The sequence below is a fragment of the Hetaerina americana genome, unplaced genomic scaffold (genome assembly GCF_022747635.1).
Source record: "Hetaerina americana unplaced genomic scaffold, ioHetAmer1.1.p SCAF_129, whole genome shotgun sequence".
NCBI lineage: Eukaryota > Metazoa > Arthropoda > Insecta > Odonata > Calopterygidae > Hetaerina > Hetaerina americana.
The window spans coordinates 698,723-711,676 of record NW_027286392.1 but is presented as its reverse complement, the minus strand read 5'-3'; the positions used below and the strand labels follow the sequence as shown (position 1 = coordinate 711,676).

Genomic DNA, 12,954 nt, shown 5'->3' with positions numbered 1-12,954 from the left:
TCTCACAGCCTTTTTGTCACGTAAGCTAGAAATTCAAAACCCTGTGAGGATAATATGAATATTTTATCTAGAATCTGAAGTGTTTCACCTGTATTAATATTTCTTGAGTAAACATTAATGGAGTGTGAGGTTTACCTTCCTAAAGTTGTGTCTGAAACCATTTTCCTGATCTTAACCAATGGCTTTTGGCAGACATCAATCAGAGGTGGGCAGAACCCATTAACATATACCTACTCTACTCTCCCACCCGGGGTAAGATGATGAGATCCACTGATGAGTATGTCATGACTTCTAGACATTTTACCTGATGCATAAGCCTAAATGTTTTTCTTTCTTACTTCATAGCTTTCCCGTAGCACAGATGGGGAAAAACCTTCTTGGCACAACAATTCCCTTCTTCGGGTGCTGAGCGATGAGGAGCAAAAGCCTAACCCTGTGGTGCAGAGGGTTAAGATCATAATGGCTGCTGGGCTAATGATGGTGCATGCCCACAGGTCAGTTTACTCCCGTCCCTCTCTCCATATGGAATGTTCTCACATTATATATTTTCCATTTGCCCTGAATGATGATTTGTTGCTCTTTCTCCATTTCTAGTAGTTTAATGAAATCAAGTTAATATTTTGATTTTTTTGCTTGTTATTCCAAGCTTACTTTTTTTTTACTCATAAAAACAGTATTTTATTTTGAAAGTTTATTTCTGTTTAGTTATGGAATGTTTACCCCTTGCAACTTGCGGAAACTTATGGTTTTAGAGTGTGTACCAGGTGTATCACATAAAAAATGCTGAGCAAGCATATGTGGCTGAGACCTAGTCTCCTGTCCTTGAAATAATAGTACCTCTGTGAAGAATAAACTTGCTGTTGTTTTTGGATGATGCTTCTGCCCATTTTCGATCATTTTCCATCCCCAAAGTGTCTTCCAAAAATAAATTTGGTTAGAATTAGTTCATATAGTGTCTTGTCTTTTATTTTTGGATCATGTGTCTCCTCCATTTGAGTGTGAATGGGACTACTGGTTGAAAAACACAAAGGGATATCTTATTTATGGATTTTTCAGTGACTGGGGACCATTGTCAAGAAACATATTTGTAAGAGAAAAAAGAACACCTTTTGTGACACTCGAGAAAAGAGGGAGAAAATTTTTTGAGAACAAATGGAATTGACTTGCATTTCTAATTTTAGACATGGCCCTCCAATGTTATCTAGATAAGCCACGATGCTTACACGTTGACCAAAGCTTTCGTTAGTATAATAATGGCGCTAAGAATTCTGTCAAGCTCATTTCACTCGGTACTCTCTTGTGGGGAAGTTGGCCCAATAGTGGCCTGCCTGATCTCTTCAAGGTCTGCCTTGAGGCTTCGCAGAAGTAAACCACACTCTCTGGATATTTCCCGTGTATCCTGTTCACTTTCATTGCTTGGGATTATATAGATCTGCTGAGTCTAATATTGTAGCCGGAGGACTTGTATTGAGGACTTGTCTTCTCAGTATTTGTAGTATCCAAATTTAATGATTAATCCATGGAACATGACAATGAAGTGAGTGAATTTTCCCCTCAGTTTTGTGAATTGATTTCTTCTTGTTCAAGTATCAGGGCAAAGATGTGCGTGTTTGTTTCACATTTCTAAGTTATAGATTACGGAGTGAAATTTGGTGGAGAAGTAGTTTATATTAGAATAGGAGTTAATAGGGTTGTAATAGTGTTTTTTTGTGAGAAAAGTTCAGAGCATCTTAACCTCTGAGGAGTCTAAGCCAACTTTCCACCTCCACTCCATGCTCCCAGTCGGTGGCCCTTTGGAGCAGGTGAACATGGGGACATCCCTGAGGTGGAGCCTCGCTCACCGCTGGTGGCTGACCATGCTATGGCCTCTAGCAACAGGACAGAGGACATGGACGTCCACATTTATATCATGAAGTAAGTCAAGTGAAAAGCACTAGGAGCAATGCTCATATAACTACATGCATATGGGGGGGGGGTAGGGGGTGGAGGGTTAAACTTTTCAAATGAATCTTCACAATGACTGCACAAAGTGAATGGGATTGATTGCACTTAATAGGCAGAGAATGCATCATTTCATTTTCTTCCACTTGCACGACATGTCAGCACAAAATCTTTGCCAACTGTTTAAGTTGCAGAGCTAAACTTTGCCTGCTAGGTGCATTTTAATTTAAATCCTCAATAAAACTAAGTAAAGTTAGAGAAATCTAATGTGGAAAGCTTTCAAAAACCGATTCATGTCAATTATTGGAATATGAGATTCAAGAATTGGTTGAATCCATCGAAAAAATTTTAATGATATCATGTAGCGTTGATACCAGTACAAGCAAATGAAAATATTCAGTTCACTTTGAATGAAGATGAATGAAAATTTTGGGTGATATTTTATTTTTTATCGAAGATTATGCATATTTTACTATGACCTCCTCCAAAGCAAAAGCCTATAGATGCTCTCTGCTTAAACTGTGCATGACATAGTATTTGTTGTTACTCTTGGCTTTTTAAGGACATTTTCTTTGATTGATGTAGAAATAGAGAAAAGATAAGGGCTTTGGGCATGGTATTTCTGCTTAAGTGTAAAAAAATAAGTATTAGAATCCAAGTTTGATTAGCATTAAAATTAAATTGCAACTCATCATGTAGCTGTTGCATTTAAAAAGATTCGCTCAAAATATGAGTAATTTCTTTTCACATTATTATTTCAGCTTACTGTAATATTTTCTGAGCTTTTAATTTCTAATGAAGAAAGTTAATTGCAGCGGATATCAGAGGATTGCGTGGTGGCATGTTAAACTTTTCTTCTTTCTATCTTTCAGGTGGCTCACAGTTAGTGCAGAGCATGTTGTGATTTTGATACTACTTCTTGCATTAGCTGTCAAATATATTTTCTTTGAGCACAAGGAGGAACTTAATGAACAGTTGATTCTCTCTGAAATGGCTGATTTAAATGATGGTTCAAGTGGCTTTGACGGGAAACTAGGTGAGTTCAGATTGCCTGATACCCTGAATGGCCTTCCTGATGAAAATTTTATGTTGTCCCTTGTGTAATGCTGGTATTGCCCACCATTATTAAAAATACTTGTACGAACATATTCTCTTGATTTAAAAAAATATTTCCTATTATATACACATCTATTCAGTATTTTTCCTTGTTTGTTCCAGATCAAGCGCACATAGATGCTTTCCTTCGTCGACGCCTTTGTCCATTAACTGATTGTGGCTCCATTTCTCCTAGTCATGTCTCATTACAACACTTGGGGTTTGAGTCACGAGTTGGTGGGGATTGGGTTGAAGTTAGCCCGCTGAAGGAAGACAAGGCAGTGCAGATGCCAGAGGGAACAGCTGGATCATCTCAAGAGGAAGTGGAAGAAGAAGGAATAGTGTTGAAAAAAGTGGAAGGAAATATCACGGAGAGTCTAGAAACAGTGAAAGAGAGGTCATCTATTGTGAAGGCACCTGAAGCAATGAGATCCCTTGAAGAGTGCGTGCGGATCTCTAAATCGGAGGTTAGCATATATATTAGAAATTTTAATCAAACATAAGCTAAATTCTGGTAACATTTGATTTTACATGGAATCTCCAAGTGTTATGGCTGACTTCTTCTTATTGTAGTCTTGTTACTGGTATTAGTCTGCCAGAGGTAGGTTTAACCACCAACCATAGTTATAACTCAAAGGTTGGTTGACAAGGGTAGAGGTCAAGTAGGACTAAGCCAAATGGCATGTGAAATTCACATATCAGGGTTGGGGCACCATTTACTTTCCATGTGCCACCTATGCTTTCCGAGGAAGATCTGGTTCCCAAAAAATCACACAGCTTGGGTGAAGCTGAGGTGCCCAGAGGCATTCGCAGGAATCGAACCCAAGCCCTCTGGTCAGTAGTCCAATGCTCTACCCATTTGATTTCCCATCTTCTTTTAATTTCTCTCAAAAACTATTTTCGTCTTCCTCTATCACCCCTAAGAATTCGCATCTTTCCTTTTCATTCATTTTATTTTCTCCGTTTCCTTATTTCAAAATCTCCCAGTTATGTGCTCCGTCCTTTTTGTTAATACTTCTTTGATTCATTTCTTCCCCTAATCCCTGTACTCAAATGTTTATTTTCATCTAAAATTCTTCTCATGAAGTTACATTTTCTTCCTACTCTAATCCATGCCCTTCTTCTTAATGCTTGACTTCTTTCCTTGTGTTTAAGAATGTCATAACTTTTGCTGTGGTATAATTTATCTTTGTCCTATGCCCCTTAATTTGATTCTGTATTGCACTCTGCAATGACTCCCATCTCTTGGCTGATTGGCCAACTAAAGCCTAATCATATGCTGTACTTTACTTGTTTGTGAAAAAATGGCATGTAAACTATAATAACTGGAAATATGTAAGTATATGACTTCTTCTCCTTAACTTTATGATGCTTACTCAAATCAGTTCATCTTATAATGCATTTAGCTCCTTGGTGGCACATGCTTAATGGCCAGTAATTGAGGACCCATATTTCCTTTCGATGCAAAATTGTGTAAATGCAAATACTTCATTTTTTCCGTGCCTCAATGATCCTCCTTTAAATCCTAATAAGTATTTGTATGAGGTTCATATTATTTGAAAACCAATGGAAAATTTTGATTTTTATGAGGGAACTTTCTTAATCACCCCAAATATTTTTAATGTTATATTCTTGAGGGTAAAATTATTTGACTACCTGTATTTTTTGCTATTCTTATTTTACTTAAGTTATTGTATTTGCACTTTCAGGAAGGAGCAGAGGTACTCACTGATGATGAGATAATTCTGCTTGTGACCAATGGACATATACCAACTTACCTAATTGAAAAAGCTGTTGGTGACCCAGAGAGAGGTGTTGGTATCCGCAGAAAAATAGTTGGAGCAGCCGGTAACCTTGGCAAATCTCTTGATGGTCTTCCATTTGAGAACTATGATTATAATAAGGCAAGAATTTCATGGAGTCTTTATTTCCTATGGCACTTTTTAATGTATAAAATTATTTTCATGAATTATAAAATTAGATTATTTATTCAAAATGCCCTTACCAAATCAATGAACTATTCTTGAGGTTAATTTAACAATAAAACTGAGTGGCCTGAAAGCTTGGCACTTTTGTAAACTGATGTGAAACATGTATAACCAAAGGAGAATGAATTACAATCACCTTATATTTTGCATTTAATGTTTGACCTTATTATTCTCAACTACAATAATTTGCTGCTTAACATTTATTGAAGTAATGACTGATAAAATAGCAAAATTTTCATAATTTTTAAATAATGCTTTCAAGAAGTTCAAAATAAACCAAGTACTCCGTGTTTGATAGAAAAAGTAGCTTTTTCCTTACTGGATATGTGAGATTACTACAATACTCACGCATTACTAAGTGCTAATATCTATTATCATTATTTTCCAAATAAATTAATTTTTATTTTATTAAAAATTACTGTGTATATCAACTGGTTAATTTTCTTTTATGATTAATCCACCTTTATCACTTTGGAAGGAAAGTCCTTTTCATTCAAATATCTGTCACTTTATCTATGTCTGCCTGCATATTATGAACTTCATCTTATAAAATATTTACGTTGTTAGGTAATGGGTGCTTGCTGTGAGAATGTTATTGGCTATGTTCCCGTACCAGTTGGTGTTGTTGGTCCATTACCACTTGATGGTGAAAATTATTATGTTCCTATGGCTACAACTGAAGGCTGTCTTGTTGCCAGCACTAATCGTGGCTGTCGAGCTCTAATGGCCTCTGTCAATGGAGTTGACTGTTGTGTTGTTGCGGATGGAATGACTAGAGGGCCAGTCGTCAGATTTCCATCTGTTCCTCGTGCCAGGTTAGTTGCTGTCTTTTATTGTTAGCTGGAGATACTGAGGAAGTTACTGAATATGAAATTTTATGCTTCAAGGAACTGGATGGTCAATTGCAAATTAAAGTTATTTGTGCTAATTTTATCCATAAATTATTGGAAAGGTTCCAGCTCCTGTTTAAAACTTATTTTCGTTATCTTGGTTTTTATTTTTATAATCAAAAGGCTGACAGAACTAGCACAATTGATGAGATGGTGGGAGTAACTTTGGAAGATATAAATTAAGGAATAATAATCATTACTACTTCCATAATTCACATCAATATACATATTCAGTTTGCATGCCCATAAGGAATTCTGAATCAATTCTACACACATCCAGGAGTTTTATAAAAGGAAGCAGTCTATCATATTAAGTTCACCCAAGGAAATTCACTTAAGTCAGGTCTGCCATATGCATCTGAAAAACCCCCATGTGCACAAATAAATTCTACACACATGCACGTAGGATATCTGTGAATTCTATCTTGTAGATTCTTCAAAGAATAAAAGGAGATTTGTCAGACCCACCGGATGTAAACTATATCCAAACATACTCTCTCTCATGAAAAACTCTTCAGCCAACAGGGACCACTTTAAGGGTTTCCAAATATGCACATGCAATTTTGTTTAGAAAATAAACTTTCATACAAATAAATTTCAGCTATGCAGTGCAAAAAGTTCCTTTCCCCTTTATTGCCTATTGACTCCAGTTTAACTTATAATGGGCAAGTTCTTACTAAGATTCACTTTAAATGAAATCCTTAATGTGAAGTGTTTACAATCGGTAAATGTTACCATTTACTGGAAAGTAAATTATTTTAATGTAGCAAGCACATTTCTTGTGAAAAAACTTAAAAGATCTGAAAATTAGCTGTGAACTTTTCCATTTCAGCCACATTTTTAGAAGTTGTATAGATGTTGATGCTAGGTAATGGCATTAAACACCCTATACTAATATAGTGGTAGTTTTACTTTGTTATATTTATATTGTAGTTTTTTCCATCATATTTAGTCTTATTAATGCAAATGAGGCTTTTTAAGAGAAATTAAATACCATTTTATTCTGGCTTGTCTGAATTGAAAGATCTTGCAGTATTTTTTAGTATTTAAAAAAATATCAAGGGTATATCATTTGAATTTCAGTGAAGCGATGATATGGATGCAGGATCAAGCCAACTTTGAAAAAATGAAGGAGAGCTTTGATTCAACCAGTAGATTTGCACGGCTTACAAAATTGCATGTTAGAATAGCTGGGCGACATTTATTCATCAGGTTTGTGGCAAAAACAGGAGATGCTATGGGAATGAATATGCTTTCCAAGGTAATTGATGTATTAATTCATTCACATAATTAGCATTTTTAATGTTGTCCTGGAAATAAATCATCAAAGGATTGTATGTTGTGATTGAATAGAATTTAAGAACAAAAATTTTGCCTATACCTTTCCAAAGTACAGTTGATTTTCATTATTTTATTCATATAATTAATTGATTCATTTTGGCAGCCATGCATATTGATTAATCAATTTACACAAACTAATTTTTACAGGGTACAGAGGTATCTTTGAAATATTTACAACAAATATTTTATGACATGGAGATTTTAAGCCTCAGTGGAAATTTCTGCACTGACAAAAAGCCGGCTGCTGTAAATTGGTAAGCTAAGTTTTTGTAGACATGAAGTATACCATTTTATCATATGATAAGATCCTTACTTGTAAGTAATATTATGAGTTTCACCATTAATATGTGTAATTGTGTTTTAAGGATTGAAGGCCGTGGAAAATCAGTAGTCTGTGAAGCAATTGTTCCAGCTAAAGTTGTCAAATCCCTATTAAAAACCTCAGTACAGGCATTGGTTGATGTCAACATAACAAAGAATATGATGGGATCAGCTATCGCTGGGAGTATAGGTGGTTTTAATGCTCATGCTGCAAATATTGTCACTGCAATTTTCATTGCCACAGGACAGGTGCATATATTATAGCCATGCTTGGCATAGTGTTTCTGTCATTAAAAGCAGAACTTTCTAATCTCACTAATATTTTTAAATCAATCTCTAGGATCCAGCTCAGAATGTTGGAAGCAGTAATTGCATGACTTTGATGGAGCCATGGGGAGAAGATGGGAAAGACTTATATGTTTCTTGTACCATGCCTTCAATAGAAATAGGAACAATAGGTGGTGGAACTGTGCTACCTCCTCAAGCTGCCTGCTTGGAAATGCTTGGTGTCAGAGGTTAGTATATTTTTATCTCAAAGATTCCCCTGTATAATTATCTTATTCATAAATGGCTTTAAGGATAACAGGAAATGATAGACGGAAAACAAAAATGATGGCCAAAAGGATCATGAGAAGAAGGGAGGAAGCCAACTCTAAGCTACAGATAACTTTTTATTTGTTAAGAGTAAGCACCCATTTTCAGTTTGGAATAAGATGCTTTGCTTTTCCCACTGAACTTTATTTTAATTCTGTTTGTGTTTCTTATTCAATTACCTTACCTTCTCATTTGGAATTTCATCAATGAATTTTGTTAGGCTATTCTTTTTTGAATAAGGATACATATTTATGAAATAAATGCTGATACTATTTAAGTATATGTAAATGAATTGGTTTATATAATGGCAATTGGTTCACTGAAAACCCCTATACTTTTAAATTGTAAGTTATTAAGTTACTTTCTAACCAAAATATTTGTTTGTGATTGAGCATTAGGGTAGTTCAGTCAATATCTCATGCATTTAATTTTGACATTTAGCATTAGCCCTCAACATAGGAAGCCAGTAGAGCAAGCAATGCTCAATCTAATCCGTTAATGTAAAGGATGCGCACATTTAAGTAACATAGTTTGTGTATTTTGACCTTAGAACTGAAATCAACATCATGAAAGAATTTGTTTCAGATTTCATTGAATTAAATTGTAAATTCATATTCTTGTTTTGGAATATAGTCTCAGTCTGATCATATGAAATAGAAAATTCAAAGTTCAAATGTGGGCTGTCGGATGGGGAGACAAAGTTGGAAGAAGCAAGAGGAAGAGATGATGCCAATTACTAGTGAAAAAGTAGGGTGGAGGGTCATTAACGCTATCAGAAAAAAACAGCATTTTACTTGTGACTTTTACTTGTCCTTTTGATCTCTTCTTAATTTATGTGTGGAAACAACATATTATTTATTTTATGCTTTAATGAATTTCACGACTGGAAATAGAAGCAAGAGATTATATCTAGTCCTTAGACTTTAATTTGTTGTACCATTAGAAAACATTGCTTTATTTATGGGTTTATTTTATTATCACACATAATTTCTATATTTATAGGTGCCAATGCAGAAAAACCTGGTGAAAATGCTAACACACTGGCTAGGATAGTTTGTGGAACCGTGTTGGCTGGGGAATTGTCCTTGATGTCTGCCCTTGCCGCTGGTCATTTAGTTAAGAGTCACTTGCGGCACAACAGGTAATTTCTCCAGATGTTTAATGAATTAATGTGAGAGAAGATATAAAAAGTTGCTTCCTGTAAAAATATTATGTTCCTTTCAAAGCATATAAAATGAGTTAAAATCGAAAGGTTCTTGCAAAAATATTTTTCTGACGGATTCATTTGATGATTACTGTCCATTATATGCCCAGTTTTATGAATAAATTCTCTGAACCCATGTAACATTCCTTTCAGAGCACATGCTTTTTTTATATCTTTCTTCCATTACTTTTAACATATGATTTTATGACACTGAATATATATATAATTTGATTGGCAGCCACATGAGTAAACATCCTCCACCAGTAATTTAATCAAACTTGTAACCTTAGTCACCTGTCCAGCTAATGGTGTCTTACACTACTGTCTTTTGATGAAAAAATCTTTTATTTTCATCGAAAGACAGTAGTGTAAGGCAGCATTAGCTGGGTGTTGAAATTCCCTGTTTTAATAAGATTTCACTTGCTAATATATTAATGATGTCCTTTTAATGATTCTTGCATCTAAAATACATTCAAAAGTTGAAACTTTTTCTTTTGGCTTCATTTAAAACTACTTTTAGTTTTGTAGTATTTTACCTGAGAATGTCTTTATCCAGATTTGTATGTATGCAGTAAATCCTTGCCTTGTATGTATTTGCTGGAGGTAAATTTTATATTAATTTGAATCCAAATTATGGCTGCAGCAGGATGCTGGCTTACAGATTTAGTTATATGTATTGATTGAACATGGATCTTGGTTAGCTTTGAACTTAGCTTTAACTTCACCTTCTGACAAAAAGTCCTCAACATCATGGTAGAGCCACTTCAGTTGATATAATATGAGCCTAAGGCTGCATATCATATTAATGGAAGTGGCTCTGCCATAATGTTGAGGAATTTTTGTACAAATTACCTTTGTGTTTGTTGCATAATTGATGTAGGGATTGTATTTACTATGGTATAATTTTAATGCATCGAGTGGATGTATATCTAAGCATTAAATGTTTCACACTCATCTCTGATTTGTTTTATAACCATTAGATCGACAGTGTCAGTGAACCCCAATGTGAGTGAGTTGCCCAAAACTACTGCTGAAAGAAGAACGCATCCAGGGAGCCTTACTCAAGAAAATTCATGACAAGCCGAAATCCATTCTTGAATTTTCTTACTTGAGAGTATTAGTTTGCCCTATGGGTCATGCTAAAACTTACCAGAAAACTGTGTACATATTGAGGATTTAGCCCATTTTAAGGCTGAGTCCTGGCACTTAAATGCAAGACTGCTCGCTCCTATACACATTATCAACAACCACAAAAACCAGGAAAATATTGTGATGGGACGAAAGGGTCCCTTTTCCTTCTCTTGTGGGATGTGCATAGGCCATGAACCCCTATCTACACAAATTAACTGTTGATGCTCAAATGAGAGGAGCTTAACCCTTATGACCTCACTATTACTGTGGTCTCAAATGTATCCATCATTTCATTTTTCTGTGCTGTTACTTGAGGACAGTACTGTCAGTTGACCCAAGAAGACCAAAATGTTTTCATGCAATGAGGTGCTAATGGAATGAACATATATATTTCAAGGTAGAAAAAAATGATGCGTAAGAAGTGGTCAAATTGTTTTAATATGCTCTAATAAATTCAGTACGGAAAAAATAAGTCCTTTCAAATGTTCTTAAGTGATGCATTATTTGGTTTTTTGGAAAATTCGAATTAAATTGCCTTGTCAAAGGTATTTATTTAATTTATTTATGGTCATAAAAGCTAAACAGCCATTGTCTCAAGCAATGAGGTTGGTCTATTCTCAGGATATATGGTCATAAACATGATCTTGTATATATTGTATTTTTATTGTGATTGTAAACACTAATTTTACTCCATTTTTCTTTGAACAAATGACCTCTTGCTGAAGAAAAACCATTCCCAGAAGAAGCATTGCTTAGTTAGAAAAATGACACAAGATTTTTTGAAGATTGATTTATTTGGTCACATGGAAATAAGTGTTTTACTCCTAACAGAAGAGTTGTGTAATAATGAATGATCCCCATAAAACATTTTACTATAGTCTAGTCAGACTCTGTGTCATCAATGAAATACTTGGTGAGTGTATTTTTATAAAATGATTATAATATCTGAAGCTATGCTCTGGCCATATTTATCCTTTTTCATAACTTTGTCTAATGATAGACCTCATGCTGCAGTTATTGGCTAGGATCAAGATAATGTAGTCCTTGAAATTGTGATTTCAAATCAATTCTTCCTTTGGCAGAGTTGTCATATATGAGACTACTTCTTAAAATGGTATTGATTTGAATTGAATCATTCATTAAAGAAGTCATATGATTTAAATATAACTGGTTTAATTTGTTTCTCCTCAGTCCACCTGGACATTAGTTGCTTATTTCACTGTCACTGAAATAATCTTCACGACCAAGGTGCCAAAATTGAAAAATATCATGAAAATGTGTATTGGGTCATCAGCAACATATCAAATATACTAAAATTACTTATTATATCAAATTTTATTTTTCCCTGTGATACTTTGTATGATCATGGAAAAATTCATTCTATTGCAATTTAATATTGTAAAAATGTATATTAATTGCATTTAAAAAGGATTCATTCTACCATGTCTTTGGTAGCATAAGCAACATTTTTATTTCATTTGTAACAGTCTGCACATGGGATGTGGTTTTGCCAATTCCAGATGCTGGTTGTTGTCAATATCAAACCAAGAAACATCGAATAAATTTTTTATTGTATCTTCATGTTTATGTATCCTTATTCTTCATCTCAAAATTTTTTTGCTGTTGTGGTGCTACACATGAATTTGCATGTAAATTAAAAAAGGTAATTAATGAACATGGTGTTAGGTATACAAATATTATCTTTGGTAAGTATACAGTCAAATTATGTTTGAAATTTAGTGACATTAATGTACTGGATAGGCAAACCAAAGGCTTTGGCATGTACTGTATATGCATCAGAGAAGTGGGCATGAAAGAAGTCAAATGAAGAGGGTTAGAATAGCTTTTTGGGCAAGTGGTCGGTAGGAGCATCAACCTGAGAAAAACTTGCTGATCCATATGCTCATTCACTTCTTTCATGTAGGGTTATTGTTCCTGCCATTTTCTTCCAATTATATATTCTCCCTACTTGCATGAGGCTGAGTGACATTTTCAAGTTGCTCACAGAGAATTCCTTTTCCAAATAGGAATGCACACATCCCAACCACCCTTTCTCCCATTTGAGGGGCTATGATCTTCCTTCTGAAAGAAGCCTGCTCAAGAGCCATTAGCTTTGGTTCCCCTTGAACATAGATAGGTATGGTATAGGTCTGTGGTCTTTACATAAGCTGCCAAAAAATTGATATTAATAAGTTTTCCTGCATTATTGATATTGCGTTGATTGTATATTTCATCCGTAATGGCCAATGGTTAGCTTCAAATTTGATATTTGCAATTAGGAGCATATTTTTACTTTTTCCCAAGAGGTATTGGCAAGGAATGGCCAACATGATATGATATTCACTGCAAGTGCATTAGGAATATATTCATATAAGCAAATATAGCTGGCAGTTATCAATTTGGCTAGCACATAAAGTAATGAAAAAAATGCTGGCAAAATAGAATTTAA

At 34.7% G+C, this 12,954-nt stretch overlaps 1 protein-coding gene across 1 annotated transcript in view; it reads left to right on the top strand.

Moving 5' to 3' along the window:
- Hmgcr (HMG coenzyme A reductase) overlaps nt 1-12,086 on the top strand; it is an 80,454-nt gene extending 68,368 nt beyond the window's left edge. Inside the window, exons 6-17 of the mRNA XM_071583127.1 lie at nt 346-494; nt 1,783-1,914; nt 2,814-2,977; nt 3,160-3,503; nt 4,746-4,940; nt 5,592-5,839; nt 6,998-7,175; nt 7,403-7,509; nt 7,621-7,825; nt 7,917-8,091; nt 9,173-9,311; nt 10,355-12,086. Coding sequence (XP_071439228.1) covers nt 346-494; nt 1,783-1,914; nt 2,814-2,977; nt 3,160-3,503; nt 4,746-4,940; nt 5,592-5,839; nt 6,998-7,175; nt 7,403-7,509; nt 7,621-7,825; nt 7,917-8,091; nt 9,173-9,311; nt 10,355-10,451 — 2,133 coding nt within the window. The 3' untranslated portion in view covers nt 10,452-12,086. The remainder of the gene's footprint in view (nt 1-345; nt 495-1,782; nt 1,915-2,813; nt 2,978-3,159; nt 3,504-4,745; nt 4,941-5,591; nt 5,840-6,997; nt 7,176-7,402; nt 7,510-7,620; nt 7,826-7,916; nt 8,092-9,172; nt 9,312-10,354) is intronic.
- Nucleotides 12,087-12,954: the final 868 nt, after the last annotated feature.